Source organism: Ictalurus punctatus, chromosome 6 (genome assembly GCF_001660625.3).
Source record: "Ictalurus punctatus breed USDA103 chromosome 6, Coco_2.0, whole genome shotgun sequence".
Taxonomy (NCBI): Eukaryota; Metazoa; Chordata; class Actinopteri; order Siluriformes; family Ictaluridae; genus Ictalurus; species Ictalurus punctatus.
In genome coordinates, this window is record NC_030421.2 from 10,424,299 (window position 1) to 10,444,729 (window position 20,431).

Consider the following 20,431-nt stretch of genomic DNA (forward strand, 5'->3'; position numbering starts at 1 on the left):
AATGATCCGAGAGACTAAGAAACTCCTACAGAAAATGTTTACTTTATGTTATTGTTGCTAAAAGTGTTTCATGTCACTGAATTGTAGAGTATGCTTATTTTTTCACACCTGGTAACTGAATGTTGGTTTACTTGGGGGGGAAAATTATTACATATTGATTTTTTTTCACCTGACAATATTTGGTTGTTTATCAAAGTTGCTGAGGACCACACAATTGTCATTAAATAAAAACACAGAATTGGAGGGTGTGCTTTCTTTTCCCCATGACTGTATATCACGCTGATTTTCCAGTTTGGTCACTGGAAATCTATTTTATTCATGTAGATCTTTTCTTACACAACTTGATGTTTGCACCTCTCTCCCTGAACCCACTCTTGCTTCCTGTGTTAGGAATGAAGATGTGGGAGGCAGACTTTGGCACAATGGCACTTTTTGGGTAGCCGGCAGATTCATCAGCTGACATTTGCAACATGCCACACATCACCTGCACACATTGCCGTGAATGCCTGGCCAATGGAAAAGGGCCATTAGGAGGTTCAGTGTTCTATCCTGGCCTAGATGCTCAGCCATAGGATTATGATGAACCATATGGAAAAGCATTTCCCTTCGGCTCTTTGGCATCTCCCTGACACCAATCCGACATTGATGATGCAGGCAAGCCTCCCCAGCCAGTGATGCACCTATCCCACAACAGGCTTGGCTACTGCAGGACCCATACACAAACAATCCCCTATCCAATATACAAAAAAACTAGACAATTCATCCCCAGAATCAACAGATAGAATGGTGCTAAGCTTTTGACCTCAGAGATGAATAGTGATGAACACCAGTGGATATTCGTGAATTTCCCCCTGCACACAGGTCACCTGGAGCAACGCACATCTCCAGTATCACGCACAGCTCAAGGAGGGCATGGTGTTGAGTCTGGTGGATGCCGGCAGGGATTTGGATGATTTCAGCGAGGGCCGACGGAACCAGTGTGACACTCTCCTGTTGTTGTGTGGGAATTAGGATGTAGGAGGCAGGCTTGGAGCAACTCTTATTGCTGCTTTTCTTCCTGGCCATGCTTTTCAGTGCTTTCTGTCCTACACCCCAGTGCACACTGTCTTTCCCACCCTGTGATACACCAACATAAACACACATAGTATGGTACAGCACAGTTCAGCTCAGCTTTCTCTAGTGTGGCTCTCGTCTCTCTCTCTCTCTCCTTTATCTCCTCTCTGCTGCTCACTGAAATACACAGCCCTCGTTAGTTAATCAGGTGCAGGCTCATCCTTACCAATCACGCTCCTGACTCTGCCCTCTTTTCACAAACCTAGAATGACCCTGCCCCTGCTGCCACAGACCACTATGTGTATTGACTGCAGCAAGGCTATTTGTCTGTGAATGCACCTTAGTCTAAGAGTGTGCAGACTTTACACGCAGCCTGCAGATCCATACTGGTGTTCACAAAACCAGTCACTAAAGTATGTGTTAGTATTTGTTAATATGTGTTAGTATTTCTTAGTGTGAACACATTCATGAGCACTCAAAACCATCTAGAACAGCACAGACCTATGTGATTTTGAGACATTTATTGATTCCAGACGGTCTGCTGTTGAAACTCTCTCTAACTCACTCATCCATCATCCACATCTCTCTTTGTTTTGAACTGAAACTCACATTCCACTGAATGTCATTAAGTCCTGTCAGTGCATTACTTACCATTCATTATTCATATGAGGCAGCTTTTGATCTGCCCATGAGTATCATCACTGCCCGTTATATGACCTTTCATGCATATTACAGCTTTTTCATATATAGACTTTCCACTATCTAACACAGAGCAGCATTTAAGCTAAATACACATCAAACCATAGATATTAAAGAAAACACATAATCTAAAATTGTAATTAAAGTTAAATAACATTAGTCAATTTCTGAATAAACTATGGCTAGCTAGTTGACTAGTGTTGAGCTCTGTCAAATCTGTGAATTTGTTCATTCATTTAATTTAATGCTCAAGTTTTGAAATGCTGCATGCTGATATGCTCCATGTTCAGTGCAAAGTTTAGATTAAAGATGCCATAATACTAACATTATTTGGCACAGCAGATTCAAGTGGAAACACCTTTTTTGGATTCTACCAAATGCTCCTTTGTCTTCTTATGATGGATAAATATCTTTATTTTAAACAATAGTTTCTTTTAAATTAAGCACATTTAAAGCACTTTCAGAGACCTTCCAGGAAGACATCATGTATACATCCTGCATGCTCCACAAGGACAAGCCAATGAATCATATCTTACCATTTTACAAAATATAGATCACATATTAAAATTTTCAAAATATGTTTCTTACGTGTTTTTGGCCTGACCATCTCTAAAGCACATCTGTCCCACAAGAGCAGCTGACTGATCGCCCAGACACTGAGGAACAAACACATGCAGTCTGTGGTCACTACCAGAAGCAAATTGTTTAATCAATTAAGAAAAATATTTTTTGTCATTCAGCTGTATTAATAATGCATAATGCTTAGATAATATCTGCTACCTTAATAAATTCATAAAAATAAAGGATATCTTACTCCAGAAATTGGTATGCCCACCAGTGAACCTGAGTTCTAGAAACAAGAGCAGGAAACAAATTATAGGATGAAGCACATTTCCATACATTCATCCATAATTATATTGTACAGTCCCTGTAATAATACAGCAACTGTAGTACATGAAATTTGCTTATTTATGATGAAAAGCAAGGGGAATTTTAGAGTTTATCATTTAGGGGGACCACAATAATATGTATCATGTGCACAATACCTGTTTAGAGTGCAAAAGGGAACCAACGACAGTTTTGTGTGCACACATCTGTGTTGTGTATGTATGTACCGTACTGTACACTATATGGTCAAAAGTATATGGACACCTGACTAATCACCCCATATGTGCTTGTTGAACATCTCATTAAAGATTTACTTCCCCTTTGCTGTTATAATTTCCACCCTTCAGGGAAGGTTTTCACTAGATTTTGGAGTGTGGTTGTGAGGATTTGCCCATTCAGCATTAGTGAGGTCAGGCACTGATGTCAGGTTTCATGAGTTGTGCTGTTATTTAACAAAGAAAAGCATATAACTGTTGCTCAGCTAAAACTTTCTAGAATATTATTTCTTTACCAGTTTATGAAAGAAGACTTCAGTTTGTCACAAATCCACAGAATCCCATTACTACATTTCCTCCACTAGCTACAAAACCAAAAAACAGATGAGAATATCACACCATTCACTGCACATGGATGGGAACATCACACCCTGCACTGCACCACACTCTCTCTGATCCTCTAGCACTACTCAACTGGTCCCACCATCTCTCAGGGTACAAAGAACGCATGCATCATGACTCTTCTCTGTTCTGGCACCTCAATGGCAGAATGAACTTCCCCTAGATGTCCGAACATTTGAGTCACTGTCAGTCTTCAAAGGATGTCTAAAGACCTACCTCTTCCTGAAGTACTTAAATTAGCACTTTTTTAAAGTCATGTTGTCTGTGTGCTTTTCTTACTACATAACCTGCCCAACAGAACCTGGTGTTATTCTTAATCCATGACCTAGTGCAACAGTATCAGGATGTAGTTATTTATAGAGACTTCAAAAGGTCTTCTGTAAGTCACTGTGGATAAGATTGTCTGCCAAATGCCATAAATGTGAAATGTAAATTTAAAATGGACAAAACAGAGCCAAAACAGAGCCAAAACAGGCATGGTCACAACCGGAAAAATCACTGACATGAACAAACTCAAATTACAGTCCAGAATCAGGGTTGAGGCGAGGCGAGGCAAGGCAAGGCAAGGCGAGGCAAGGCGAGGCGAGGCGAGGCAAGGCGAGGCGAGGCGAGGCGAGGCAAGGCGAGGCAAGGCGAGGCATCTATATACAAAAACACAGCTCAGAACTCACAGCAAGATTCAGAAGTCTTCACATGGAAGTTCAAGTTCATACACTTTATATAGCAGTTCCACAGGAAATAGGAAACACCACCAAAGAAGTGGATTAAATATTCAGGGGAGGACGCCCTCTGGCAGTCTGGAGTGTAAATGTCTGGGCTAGATGTCACAGTTACATTTACTGTTGTGGAATGTCATCAAAACGCATTATTTCCATATTATTTATACACTTATGTTATAGCAGCTGTTAAAAAAAGTCATTTCCTCAACAGTCTCCATTTTTTCTCTTCATGAAGTAAAAAAATAAATGCAGCTTGTCACATAACCAAGATAGAGCAAAATACAGAATCCTACAGAAGAAAACTTAAAGGAGTAGTTTACCAAAGTGCTGACAGTGAATAAAGTCTTCTTTCATAAATGTTACATAAACATAGTCTGATAGAAAGCTTCACCAGAGCAGCATTTATACACTTACAACACTTAAAAAGATGTATTTATTGTGCATCATGTAAGACTTAAATAACGTGATGGCCCAGTATACTATCACTAGTTGAAAAAATATTGTATTAGATTGTTTTTTTCTTTCTGGAAGCCGAGACGATATCAGCTGTCTGGCTATAGAATATTAATCAACCTTCTGTGCAACAGTGCAGTTTTAAAAAGAGTCAAAAGAGCCTAAAAGTAAGCCACTTATTATTATGCATTATATTGCGAATAAATGAATATGCACAGAATTATTCATATTTACTTATTTAATTCATTAATTATGAATGTTCAATTGCATTACATTACCCATCAGATTTGTTATCACACCATTCTGTTGTGCTCGTGTTTTATTACAGATAAATCTTAGATTTCACTTCTGTATAAATTCACCCACACATACACACAAACACCCACACACCCCCACACACACAAACATACATAAACACACACCCACACAAACACACCCACCCACACGTACCCCCATAAACACCCACATAAACATGCACAAACACACACGCACACAAACACACACACCCACACACACACACACACACATACAAACACACACACACAAACATACACAAACACACACACAAACATACACACACACACACACACACACACACACACACACACACGCCCACCCACACACACACAAATACACAAACATACACAAACACACACACATACACACACACCCACACACACTGATAACTTACCGTATAACCATATATTTCTGAAGAGCTTCTAACCTCTGGGAGGATTTCAACAGGAACATCAAAGTACCTAAAATAACAATAAAAAAATAATAAAATCATATTCAACAGTAATTTCTTGTCATTGTCTCATATTCAATTAGAGAAAGAAAAGAGCAAGCAACTGGTCAGGAAAAAGAAGGTCTAAAAAATAAGGTAATAAAAGGTCTAAAAAGTATGTTCTTCTACATGAAAAGCAGAGGGAATAAGGAGTGAAATATTGAATATACAAAGAACATGATTAAATAAGCTTTCTACACATTCTAACTCTCTATATCTAGATCAAAGGTCATGATCATAAAAATATGAATAGTTATGTTAAATCTGGATCACATCCATTCGTGACCATACATGGTGCTGCCATGTGTGTTTTTCCGCCCCACACGTTGCGCACACCTGGTACATCTTTTCACATAGAATATGAAACTCTCTGTGGTAGGACATAAAAATATATATAGTTTTGTTAAATCTGGTTCACATCCAAATCGTGACCATACCTGGTACGACCATGTGTTCCCCCCACTCCACCCCACCCCACACAGACACAAGTTGCATACTCATGTTTTTCTAACACTCTGTGGTAGGACATCGACCATGTGTTCCCCACCCCACCCCACCCCACACAGACACAAGTTGCATACTCATGTTTTTCCTCTTCACATAGAATATGAAGCTCTCTGTGGTAGGTCATAAGAATATATATAGTTTTGTTAAATCTGGTTCACATCCAAATCGTGACCATACCTGGTACGACCATGTGTTCCCCCCACCCCACCCCACCCCACACAGACACAAGTTGCATACTCATGTTTTTCCTCTTCACATAGAATATGAAGCTCTCTGTGGTAGGTCATAAAAATATATATAGTTTTGTTAAATCTGGTTCACATCCAAATCGTGACCATACCTGGTACGGCCATGTGTATCCCACATCCAAACAAAAATATGACGCACACAAACGCACTTTATTTTCACATTATTTAAAAGGAATTTAAGTGTTATGTACTAAATTACCATAATTATGAGCACAAGTTGTTAAGTTGACAATCATTTTTAAAATTATGTTTCTCCATTTAGATTGTCTGCAGTAGAATGCAGTCTTTTAAACCAGGAAAAATGACTGCCTTTAAGTTTTATAACAATAGTAAGTAAAATCCAGCGTGATTTACATTACAAATCTCATACGTAACATCTCTGCAGGATTTATAGACGTTAAAGCACTGAATGAAATGAGCAATATAGACAAAAAATAAACACTCTGTGTCTACTACTTTTATCTCTCATAGAACTATCCACAGTCCAAAGGCTGTGGAGCTCGAAGGCTACGTGTGCGAATGACAAAAGGTTTTAAAAAATAAAATAAAAAATGTATCAATACATGAAATTAGATTACACAATGTAGTTGAGGTTTACATGAATAAGCAGAAATGTAATCATGCTTATCTTTCCTATAGCACAATTGAAAAGCCTTCTCTAGATGAACAGATTTGTCAAATGAAACTTTTTCCTTCTTTTCCACTGCTACGGTAAACTAAAGAGTGGATATTCAAATGACACTGCTAAATATGACTAGCATTAGCTACGTGTACTAGTGCAAAATAGTCCATCAAATGTATTAGCCGGTGTAGCCTATACACGAGTCCACTATCGGTCATATCGCAACTGAGAACATGCCCCAAATTCATTGCTTTAGTAGAATTTAATGGTAAGTGAAATGATAATCACATTGTAATGTCCTTAGTATTTGTTCAGTCTACAGGTCCTCTAACACTCTGTTAAATGAATAAATGTAAATGTACTACAACGTAAATTTTGTTTTAAATCAATTAACGCAGAAATTACACACAATATTAAATTGATGTAATTATCAACATTATTATGTCAACACCACTCATCAAAATAATGTGTACAACTTTAAATATTTAATTAATTCAATAAATTAGAATTTTTATCTTGCAACCTGACATCAAATTTAGATTGTGGGGGTTTGTTTTGTATAGCTCCGCTGTTAGAAAATACACGATGGTTGAATGTGAACATAAATGAGCAGAATGTAAGCTTGTGAAATAAATTCAACTTTATTGATTGCACTTTTTGAGAAAATGGCATTACTTTGAATAAAACTTTACTGAAATAAATACTCTAAAACATTGATATACCCGAAGAAATGTAAAAAAGAAAAAATAATAAAAAAATACTTTTTACATACCTTCTAAATAGGTCCCTTTAGGAGGTAAACGTTTTAAAGACGGTGTTTTATAAGAAACGCGCGTATTACATGCCTTCTAAACCTAACCCTTTAGGATGTAAAATGCTGCTTAAAAGAATCGAGAGTTTTGTTTAAACTAGAAGACACATTTTCCGGGGAATGTCTTGTAGGCCTATACACAGTGTCCTACACATCTGAAGTGTGTGTGTATGTGGGTGTGGGGGGGTGTGCGTGCGTGTGTGTGGGTGTGTTAGAGAGAGAGAGAGAGAGAGAGAGAGTCGAGTGTTTCCTGGGGGTTTGCTGACCAGACTGCTTACAGTGTGTTTATGTTAATGAATTAAGGTACGAGTCGTGTGTTTCAGGGTTTAACGATCCCTACCAATGTGTACATTTGTGGTTTAAGTGAATCTTTGTTTCTGAAATTACTTCTGTGGTAATTATCAGTTTGTGTAACTAATCTATCAGAAAATACTAGACCTGGTGACTGAATGTGGTAGATGTATTAGAATTTTGGACATGTTATGCATGTATAGCTCCCTATGTGTATGACCTATGTGTAATCCTTCTGTCAAGAAATGAACAGACTGAGGTTTGTGAAATAATTGAACTATTTATTGGCTACGTTGTTGAGAAAAACACTGTGATGTGTAAAACATTTCTACAGTCCTTCAAGGCTGTATGATGTCGTTGTTCTCTTTTATTGAAAGAAAGGTCAAAACCATCGGTGTTATTCGTTGTGAAGACTGAAGTGACAATATGTCTGAAGAAAATGAAAATATGTATTACATATCCTACCTTCTAACCAGGTTATTTTAAGGGTGAAAAAACCTTTTTTAAAGACGGTGTTTTAAAAGAGTCGTGCATTTTGTTTAAATTATAAACGAGATTTCAGAAAATGGTCCGCCAACGAGCATACTTACACAGAACTGTCGCTAAATACATAAGCTTTCGTCTATGCTTGGACATCCCATGTCCCAGCAGTACATTTATGACCTCTGGTGACCATGTGGGTGTGCGGGGGTGGGTGTGTGAGAGAGAGACACAGGTGTTCTTTTGGGGGTTTTGCTGACCAGAATTCTTACAAATGTGTTTGTTAACGAATTAAAGGGAGTCGTGTGTCTCACTGTTAAAATAATGGTTAAGACGTCGTAGTTAAAACACAGAAGAAACTCTGCAACTATCTGCTACAATGTCCGCTCCGAGAAATCCTAATACCCTTAGGAGATTGCTGTGTATTCAATGTGTTTCCTGGGGGTTTGCTGACCAGACTGCTTACAGTGTGTTTATGTTAATGAATTAAGGTACGAGTCGTGTGTTTTAGGGTTTAACGATCCCTACCAATGTGTACATTTGTGGTTTAAGTGAATCTTTGTTTCTGAAATTACTTCTGTGGTAATTATCAGTTTGTGTAACTAATCTAATCTAATCTAAAATACTAGACCTGGTGACTGAATGTGGTAGATGTATTAGAATTTTGGACATGTTATGCATGTGTAGCTCCCTATGTGTATGATCTATGTGTAATCCTTCTGTCAAGAAATGAACAGACTGATGTTTGTGAAATAATTGAACTATTTATTGGCTACGTTGTTGAGAAAAACACTGTGATGTGTAAAACATTTCTACAGTCCTTCAAGGCTGTATGATGTCGTTGTTCTCTTTTACTGAAAGAAAGGTCAAAACCATCGGTGTTATTCGTTGTGGAGACTGAAGTGACAATATGTCTGAAGAAAATGAAAATATGAATTACATATCCTACCTTCTAACCAGGTTATATTTAGGGTGAAAAAAACTTCTTTTTTTTTAAAGACGGTGTTTTAAAAGAGTCGTGCATTTTGTTTAAACTATAAACGAGATTTCAGAAAATGGTCCGCCAACGAGCATACTTACACAGAACTATCGCTAAATACATAAGCTTTCGTCTATGCTTTGACATCCCATGTCCCAGCAGTACATTTATGACCTCTGGTGACCATGTGGGTGTGCGGGGGTGGGTGTGAGAGAGAGAGAGAGACACACAGGTGTTCTTTCGGGGGTTTTGCTGACCAGAATTCTTACAAATGTGTTTGTTAACGAATTAAAGGGAGTCGTGTGTCTCAGTGTTAAAATAATGGTTAAGACGTCGTAGTTAAAACACAGAAGAAACTCTGCAACTATCTGTTACAATGTCTGCTCCGAGAAATCCTAATACCCTTAGAAGATTGCTGTGTATTCACCAACAAGAGGACCTGTTGAAATGAGAGAGGACCTCACTTTTGCTCCAATTTTATTTTTTTTTAAAAACCAAGAGATTAGTTTGACAATTTATTAATGAAGGTAATGTAAAGACGTTGTTGTTTAACCCTGAGCAGGGCGTCAACAGCTCCAAAGATCGTGTCTTAAGTCCGAGGGTTTAGTTAGGAGGTAGAAAAACATTTAAAGATGACGTTTTAAAAGAAACAAGTGTTTCATCCTTAATGGTAAAAAAGAAAAATGGTTGTACTCCAATATGAAATAAAACGGCGGAGACACACTGAGTACACTTCTGTTCCACAGTCTATAAGGATCCCCAAACTTCATGTAGTGTGGAAAAATATATACACCCTCCGTGACTACGTTACTTAAGGTTTAAACATTTTTAGACATTTTCTGAAAAGAGTCGCATGGTGAAAATCCATGTTCCTACATTCATACGTTATGTTATGTTACGTTATGTATTTTTTTAAAATTTGAATATGAAAATGAATCAAGACAGATCTAAATAAACAATAAAGTTCCAATGAACAGTAAATCTACATTTTCTCCTCCTCTAACTTGTTCAGTACTCGTAATACAGATTAAATACGTGTGGGACAGATGCTGTAAACTATGGATCTGATCCAATGTTATTTGGGAACAAAGATCAATCTGAATTCTCTCAACATAAATGTTGTGTGTGTAGTTTGTTATCAGATTGTCTAGACGTACATCGCACATCTGATGAACGAGATTTCCTCTCCCGTGCTGTAATGATGGCTGGACACTAGGACTTAATGGCATATACTGTAGAAAGGTCATAGAGAACATAGAGAAATCTCATTGGGAATTAAGGAACCTTTCACGTTGCCTTTTATTATGATCACAACCAGACAGTTATATTGTTTCTGAGTTTAATAATAAGATTAATGTTTAGACTTTTTTTTTTTTTTTTGATGCTGAAGAAGCAAAAATCTAAGTAACCCTTAACCTTCAGACTGATGATTTGCAATGTCTGAACACGATGCTTGAAATGAAAAATGTATAACGAACTTGAAAAGGTGGAAAGGGGTTCTATGAATTAGTAAATGGGTATCTCTCTCTCTTTATATCGCCATTACAGCAGTGTTTAAACAGAAACATAGCAGACAAATATACATATAGACAGTTTTATTTTGTACACGCATACCAACTTAATCTTCACCTATCATCGTTCCCTGTTAATGAAATCTGTCAGTACCTAATAAAACAGTTTAAGTCACTAACCAAAGTAAGTATACAAACTGAAGCTATGATAAAAGAACGAAAACAATGAACCTCTCAAAGAAATTCCTAAATCCTCTGACCGAGTATATGGCTGTACCATCTGTCTATTAAATAAATGCCGGTCCTTCATGCTGAAAAAGAAGGATCCGAATATAATACCGGTAGTTTGGCACTGTGACTCAAAAAGTTGTTTTATATCTGACATCTGAAAGCTAACTACTGTTCCCCAACTGCCGTACAATACTGATGATGCTCTTACAGTTAAGAGGGCTGAACGGCAGACCTTGTTAAATAATATTTTATGTTTCTTCCTCATAATGTGTTATATTTTATAAATATATTCTAATACATCTTATATTACATTTTGCCTTTTCTTATACGTTGAAATGGGATAAGAGGGGTCCGATGCTGGTGCGAAGGTGATCCTGCACAAGGACATGTCTTTGTAACTGTAAGGGACGAGTCAACGTAATCCTTCACATGGTATTCATAAGGTGCCATAGGTTTCTGCTTCTCTATGGGTCATGCTGAAGTTTGAACAAAATGGTTTGACTTAATATCCGCAGCAGTAGTGCACAAGTCATTTCTTCCTCATTTTTTATTAACTTTTATTGTATGCCTAAATGCAATAAAAGTTATTTGCCAGATTCAGATGCTCCTAAACAAATTATTATAAAGTATGAGTTGGTAACTGATCAACAAAGGCTGTACTATCATTTCTAATATAATGCATTAAATATGGACCACTATTTTCACTGAAATGTTTCAGAGATTTTTTTTTTCACTACTTTACACTAAATGTCTAATATTCTGTTCTGTTGGAAATATGCCCGAACTGATATCCCCATCCCACCCACCCCCAGATCAGGAGTGGGTAAAGACAGACTGGTGATCTGATCTATATTATATATACGTGTACCATAGATAACGTCTCTCTGAACGCCATGGTGGGACGTTCCCGAGCTGAAGTACTGTACAAGTCCTAAGCATTAGATCACCCCAATTACTCTTGTATACTCTTTCCATACCATCGTGATCTTTGCCTGACGAAGCCATACACAAAACATATTTGACATTTGGGGCCTAATTCTAAAATCACCACATACCAAATGCACAACCGTTTTGTCTTGCTGCCATCACAAAATAAAAATGTTTAAACCTTAAGTAACGTAGTCACGGAGGGTGTATATATTTTTCCACACTACATGAAGTTTGGGGATCCTTATAGACTGTGGAACAGAAGTGTACTCAGTGTGTCTCCGCCGTTTTATTTCATATTGGAGTACAACCATTTTTCTTTTTTACCATTAAGGATGAGACACTTGTTTCTTTTAAAACGTCATCTTTAAATGTTTTTCTACCTCCTAACTAAACCCTCGGACTTAAGACACGATCTTTGGAGCTGTTGACGCCCTGCTCAGGGTTAAACAACAACGTCTTTACATTACCTTCATTAATAAATTGTCAAACTAATCTCTTGGTTTTTAAAAAAAAATAAAATTGGAGCAAAAGTGAGGTCCTCTCTCATTTCAACAGGTCCTCTTGTTGGTGAATACACAGCAATCTTCTAAGGGTATTAGGATTTCTCGGAGCAGACATTGTAACAGATAGTTGCAGAGTTTCTTCTGTGTTTTAACTACGACGTCTTAACCATTATTTTAACACTGAGACACACGACTCCCTTTAATTCGTTAACAAACACATTTGTAAGAATTCTGGTCAGCAAAACCCCCGAAAGAACACCTGTGTGTCTCTCTCTCTCTCTCACACCCACCCCCGCACACCCACATGGTCACCAGAGGTCATAAATGTACTGCTGGGACATGGGATGTCAAAGCATAGACGAAAGCTTATGTATTTAGCGATAGTTCTGTGTAAGTATGCTCGTTGGCGGACCATTTTCTGAAATCTCGTTTATAGTTTAAACAAAATGCACGACTCTTTTAAAACACCGTCTTTAAAAAAAAAGAAGTTTTTTTCACCCTAAATATAACCTGGTTAGAAGGTAGGATATGTAATTCATATTTTCATTTTCTTCAGACATATTGTCACTTCAGTCTCCACAACGAATAACACCGATGGTTTTGACCTTTCTTTCAGTAAAAGAGAACAACGACATCATACAGCCTTGAAGGACTGTAGAAATGTTTTACACATCACAGTGTTTTTCTCAACAACGTAGCCAATAAATAGTTCAATTATTTCACAAACATCAGTCTGTTCATTTCTTGACAGAAGGATTACACATAGATCATACACATAGGGAGCTACACATGCATAACATGTCCAAAATTCTAATACATCTACCACATTCAGTCACCAGGTCTAGTATTTTAGATTAGATTAGATTAGTTACACAAACTGATAATTACCACAGAAGTAATTTCAGAAACAAAGATTCACTTAAACCACAAATGTACACATTGGTAGGGATCGTTAAACCCTAAAACACACGACTCGTACCTTAATTCATTAACATAAACACACTGTAAGCAGTCTGGTCAGCAAACCCCCAGGAAACACATTGAATACACAGCAATCTCCTAAGGGTATTAGGATTTCTCGGAGCGGACATTGTAGCAGATAGTTGCAGAGTTTCTTCTGTGTTTTAACTACGACGTCTTAACCATTATTTTAACAGTGAGACACACGACTCCCTTTAATTCGTTAACAAACACATTTGTAAGAATTCTGGTCAGCAAAACCCCCAAAAGAACACCTGTGTCTCTCTCTCACACACCCACCCCCGCACACCCACATGGTCACCAGAGGTCATAAATGTACTGCTGGGACATGGGATGTCCAAGCATAGACGAAAGCTTATGTATTTAGCGACAGTTCTGTGTAAGTATGCTCGTTGGCGGACCATTTTCTGAAATCTCGTTTATAATTTAAACAAAATGCACGACTCTTTTAAAACACCGTCTTTAAAAAAGGTTTTTTCACCCTTAAAATAACCTGGTTAGAAGGTAGGATATGTAATACATATTTTCATTTTCTTCAGACATATTGTCACTTCAGTCTTCACAACGAATAACACCGATGGTTTTGACCTTTCTTTCAATAAAAGAGAACAACGACATCATACAGCCTTGAAGGACTGTAGAAATGTTTTACACATCACAGTGTTTTTCTCAACAACGTAGCCAATAAATAGTTCAATTATTTCACAAACCTCAGTCTGTTCATTTCTTGACAGAAGGATTACACATAGGTCATACACATAGGGAGCTATACATGCATAACATGTCCAAAATTCTAATACATCTACCACATTCAGTCACCAGGTCTAGTATTTTCTGATAGATTAGTTACACAAACTGATAATTACCACAGAAGTAATTTCAGAAACAAAGATTCACTTAAACCACAAATGTACACATTGGTAGGGATCGTTAAACCCTGAAACACACGACTCGTACCTTAATTCATTAACATAAACACACTGTAAGCAGTCTGGTCAGCAAACCCCCAGGAAACACTCGACTCTCTCTCTCTCTCTCTCTCTCTCTAACACACCCACACACACGCACGCACACCCCCCCACACCCACATACACACACACTTCAGATGTGTAGGACACTGTGTATAGGCCTACAAGACATTCCCCGGAAAATGTGTCTTCTAGTTTAAACAAAACTCTCGATTCTTTTAAGCAGCATTTTACATCCTAAAGGGTTAGGTTTAGAAGGCATGTAATACGCGCGTTTCTTATAAAACACCGTCTTTAAAACGTTTACCTCCTAAAGGGACCTATTTAGAAGGTATGTAAAAAGTATTTTTTTATTATTTTTTCTTTTTTACATTTCTTCGGGTATATCAATGTTTTAGAGTATTTATTTCAGTAAAGTTTTATTCAAAGTAATGCCATTTTCTCAAAAAGTGCAATCAATAAAGTTGAATTTATTTCACAAGCTTACATTCTGCTCATTTATGTTCACATTCAACCATCGTGTATTTTCTAACAGCGGAGCTATACAAAACAAACCCCCACAATCTAAATTTGATGTCAGGTTGCAAGATAAAAATTCTAATTTATTGAATTAATTAAATATTTAAAGTTGTACACATTATTTTGATGAGTGGTGTTGACATAATAATGTTGATAATTACATCAACTTAATATTGTGTGTAATTTCTGCGTTAATTGATTTAAAACAAAATTTACGTTGTAGTACATTTACATTTATTCATTTAACAGAGTGTTAGAGGACCTGTAGACTGAACAAATACTAAGGACATTACAATGTGATTATCATTTCACTTACCATTAAATTCTACTAAAGCAATGAATTTGGGGCATGTTCTCAGTTGCGATATGACCGATAGTGGACTCGTGTATAGGCTACACTGGCTAATACATTTGATGGACTATTTTGCACTAGTACACGTAGCTAATGCTAGTCATATTTAGCAGTGTCATTTGAATATCCACTCTTTAGTTTACCGTAGCAGTGGAAAAGAAGGAAAAAGTTTCATTTGACAAATCTGTTCATCTAGAGAGGGCTTTTCAATTGTGCTATAGGAAAGATAAGCATGATTACATTTCTGCTTATTCATGTAAACCTCAACTACATTGTGCAATCTAATTTCATGTATTGATACATTTTTTATTTTATTTTTTAAAATCTTTTGTCATTCGCACACGTAGCCTTCGAGCTCCACAGCCTTTGGACTGTGGATAGTTCTATGAGAGATAAAAGTAGTAGACACAGAGTGTTTATTTTTTGTCTATATTGCTCATTTCATTCAGTGCTTTAACGTCTATAAATCCTGCAGAGATGTTACGTATGAGATTTGTAATGTAAATCACGCTGGATTTTACTTACTATTGTTATAAAACTTAAAGGCAGTCATTTTTCCTGGTTTAAAAGACTGCATTCTACTGCAGACAATCTAAATGGAGAAACATAATTTTAAAAATGATTGTCAACTTAACAACTTGTGCTCATAATTATGGTAATTTAGTACATAACACTTAAATTCCTTTTAAATAATGTGAAAATAAAGTGCGTTTGTGTGCGTCATATTTTTGTTTGGATGTGGGATACACATGGCCGTACCAGGTATGGTCACGATTTGGATGTGAACCAGATTTAACAAAACTATATATATTTTTATGACCTACCACAGAGAGCTTCATATTCTATGTGAAGAGGAAAAACATGAGTATGCAACTTGTGTCTGTGTGGGGTGGGGTGGGGTGGAGTGGGGGGAACACATGGTCGTACCAGGTATGGTCACGATTTGGATGTGAACCAGATTTAACAAAACTATATATATTCTTATGACCTACCACAGAGAGCTTCATATTCTATGTGAAGAGGAAAAACATGAGTATGCAACTTGTGTCTGTGTGGGGTGGGGTGGGGTGGGGAACACATGGTCGATGTCCTACCACAGAGTGTTAGAAAAACATGAGTATGCAACTTGTGTCTGTGTGGGGTGGGGTGGGGTGGAGTGGGGGGAACACATGGTCGTACCAGGTATGGTCACGATTTGGATGTGAACCAGATTTAACAAAACTATATATATTTTTATGTCCTACCACAGAGAGTTTCATATTCTATGTGAAAAGATGTACCAGGTGTGCGCAACGTGTGGGGCGGAAAACACACATGGCAGCACCATGTATGGTCACGAATGGATGTGATCCAGATTTAACATAACTATTCATATTTTTATGATCATGACCTTTGATCTAGATATAGAGAGTTAGAATGTGTATCTTTTTGACCTTTGACCTATACCTGTCAACACTACGGTTACAATATATACAAACTATCTCTCTCTACTAACATCAGATGCATTTACAGTAACTGAATTATGTGTATCAGGTCTGCCCTTATACAATAGACAGTATATTGTATTGATCATAGAGTGTGCTTTGCACTGCAGTTTCTTTTGAAGCCTCTCTACATTTTTGTTTTGTTGGGTTTAGTAAATGCATGCATTTTGTTTCTTTTGCTGCAGAAATTCAATACAAAAAATGAATGACCCATCTCAGAGTAGCTTTATGGAATGTACGGTTTATGAAAAATGAAGACTGAGACAGAATTGCTGCAGTAAAGGCTCATTTTGCAACAGGGCATTACTGCAAGATAACAAAAATATGCAATATAGCTGCCGTTTATCATGTGAAAATACAAAATATACAAACAGAAAAAGCCACAGAAGAATAAAAAAAGAAAAAAGTCATCTTCTAATCTGCCTGGTGTTCAGCATTTGGCCACATGTTCTCATCCACATTACACCTGATAGCTTCTCTGGCAAGGCATTTTGGGAAGAACTCCTTATCCACCCCTGGCAGTGTGCAGCTATGATGTCTTGGCATCTAGCATCCATTGCATCCAGGAGGGACATTTGGTCCTGCGAACGATGGTCAAAACCCCTCCGTCTCCAGGTTGAGAAAAACTCCTCAATGGGGTTGAGAAAACTCCTCAATGGGGTTGAGGAAAGGGGAGTAAGGGGCAAGGAAAAGGGACATCATCCTCAGATGGCCGTCAAACCGGGCTGTGACTGCACAGGAATGGTGGAATGCCACATTGTCCCATGTGTTCACATATACTGGCAAGTGATCTCCCACCTGTCCCCTTTCTGCCTCTGGCATCTGTCTTTCATACAGGTCTTCTAAAAACTGGAGAAGGGGGTCGTTGTTGTAGGGGCCAATCTCACATTTATGCAGGAGTGCACTGTTGTTGGAGATCACATGGTGATGTTGGCTCCTCTCTGGCCCGGCACAGTAACTGTGGCCCTTTTGCCAATTATGTTTCTTCCGCACTGACGCCTATTCACCAAGTTGAAGCCAGCCTCGTCAAGGTAGATCATTACATGTGGGATTTGAATTCCTCCAGCTCCATGACTCTCTGAAAGTAATCAGACATGGTGTGTGTAAATGCTTTGCTGTATACCTACTGTATGTCCTACTGTACTCCAGGTTTATAGAGTAGTTTACTGCAAAACACACTATGTATAGTATTGTAATGACTGTACTGCATAACCTTACCTGGACGTATTGGCGACGGAGTTCTTTGATGCGCTCACCGTTCCATTCAAACGGAACTTTGCATAGTTGTTTCATTCGGACCCTGTGTTTAGCTTGAGTCCGAGAAATGGATGTTACGCTGATGATGCAATGTTCCCAAAGACTGTGAACAATATGAACTAGAGCTGCAACAACTAATCGATAAAATCGATAATAATCATTATCATTATCGATTAATTGGTCTGCGTATGGCACGGGGGAGATTTACTCATTATGTTACTTCTATTCCGAAACCACGCTTCAGAGAGTAAATACTAAAGTTGTGTCCCAAATGAAGTGTGTGGAATTTAGAAAGGTAATATCATCTTAAATATATCACTAGTGGTTTTCTTTTACAAACCGGAAGTATAAGCTGCTTCTAGGCGACGGCACATGACGTCCTACGCACACTAGCATTAGCAAACACCCAGATTCACGGACAATGACTTTCTTCAGTTTACTTTTTGTCAGCATTACCTTTTATTCCCAACATGACCTCAGTCACCATCAGACGGAGGCGAAATCGTTACGTGACTGCGGAAGAAAATCCTCTAAGGCAGGGAGCATTTTATATTAAACACTGCGGAGATCAAACAGTGATGCACAAGCACAAAGTTATGTTTATATCCAAAATGCTCCACTGTGTGCAAGGGGCAGGGGAAACTGGTGCAAGCTGCTTAAATGGTTTAGTTTAATTTAAGTTTATCATTATATGCTGTATTTGTGCGCTTGCAGTGTAAATTCTGTTGTTTATTGTAACGGAAGTGATGTGTTAGTAACGAGGCCGCGTTGCTGATCACGCGCAGTGTAGACACACTGAAACATAGTGGGAGCGCGAGTAATATCTGTAATGTCTAATTAAAACATTATGATCAAAAATAAACACAAGTAAAATAATATTCCTAAAGACAGCGAGTAATAGAAACCACAAGGTGCAGTGAAAGTGAGTTTTTTCATATTTAATTTAAGACTGTTGTTTAATTCGGTGCTTTTTGTGCATACATAAAAAATAATGCATAAAAACTTATATACAACATAAACTAAAATAAATTATTAAAATAAATAAATTTTATATATATATATATATATATATATTTATATATATATATATATATATATATATATATATATATATATATATATATATCCATCTTCTATACCGCTTATCCTTCCTTCAGGGTCACGGAGAAACCTTGAGCTTAGGGTGCCAATCCATCGCAGGGCACACTCACATACACATTCACACACACTACAGACACTTTGGACATGCCAATCAGCCTACCATGCATGTCTTTGGACTGGGGGAGGAAACCCCGCAGCACAGGGAGAACATGCAAACTCTGTACACACAGTGGGAATCGAACCCCCGACCCTGGAGGTGTGAGGCGAACGTGCTAATTACTTGTATATAAGTATTTATGCATTATTTTTATGGATGCACAAAAAGCACTGAATTAAACTACAGTCCTAAAGTAATAATATATATTCTGGTGTGAGTGTATTGGGCTCTTTTCTGCTTTGGACAAACAGTTGTGTAAAGTTTTAGTCTGAAGTTTATATTTGTAACACTCAGTTTGTGGATATTATTTTAAATAAACCAAAATAAAAAACGTGTACTGAAAGTTTGCCCCACCCCATCTGATTAATCGATTAATCTGGGGGAAAAATAATCGGTTATGAAAATAATCGTTAGTTGCAGCCCTAATATGAACAGCTGTTCACTTTGACTTTAGCCTATAAGGTAGGTTTAGAACACGATGTTATCTGTTCTGAAATACAGTGTGAAAGTATTTGTAAATTTGGCAGTAAAAATCCATTGTTTTGGTCTTGGTCGAGCTTGTGCTTAAAAGAAGTTCAAGCATTTTAAATTTGCGTTAACTGTATGCATTTTGTGTCAAAGCAACAAGAAATGTGTTGACAATTGTATTGTCTACACAAACGGATGTTGTGCTAACTGTGTTAAGAGTTTAGGAAAATTGTTAAAAGTATTGAAAAAATTGTCACAGCAAGTGTAAAAAAACTGTAATCTGTAGAGAGGAACCCGCCAAGGCTGTCCACTGTCTCCGGCTTTGTTTAGTATAGAGGCATATAGCTCATAGAGGCAGCGAGGGAAAATACTTAGATAAAGGGGATGGAAGTTTGCGGGAAGGAATATAAAATTTAATACAAAGTATTAAATGAAATAAAGTTTATACATGAATGATGTACATTAATCTCTGGCAGATCCTGACTCCAATATCTCAGAACTTTTTCTACTATTAGAACTGTTTGGATTTATTTCAGGACATAAATAAAATATTACAAAAACACAAATTCTCACATATAATTGTCAACCCGCAGAAGAAATCAGGAGTAAATTTGCAATTAAATGGGACACTATCTTTATGTATAAAGGTATACCCACTATATCTGGGTACAAATATCCCTAAAGACATATCAAACCTATATAAAAGTAACTATGGCTCCATAAATATGTCTATAAAGTCAGAAATTGACAGGTGGTAAATACTCCCCCTAGACATGACTAATCAAATTGAAGTTCTTAAAATAAATATACTTCTA

The 20,431-nt window shown here is 37.4% G+C and overlaps 1 protein-coding gene across 3 annotated transcripts in view; it reads right to left on the reverse strand.

Annotated features, from left to right (window-relative positions):
• The window catches only part of LOC108266598 (glycerol kinase), a 61,423-nt gene that overhangs the window by 27,499 nt on the left and 13,493 nt on the right, over positions 1-20,431 (reverse strand). For all 3 annotated transcript variants that reach the window (XM_017470130.3, XM_053680858.1, XM_047156195.2), the window contains 3 exons: positions 5,121-5,187; positions 2,567-2,602; positions 2,341-2,408 (listed from right to left, as the gene is read on the reverse strand). In XM_017470130.3, the coding sequence (XP_017325619.1) occupies positions 2,341-2,408; positions 2,567-2,602; positions 5,121-5,187 (171 nt within the window). The remainder of the gene's footprint in view (positions 1-2,340; positions 2,409-2,566; positions 2,603-5,120; positions 5,188-20,431) is intronic.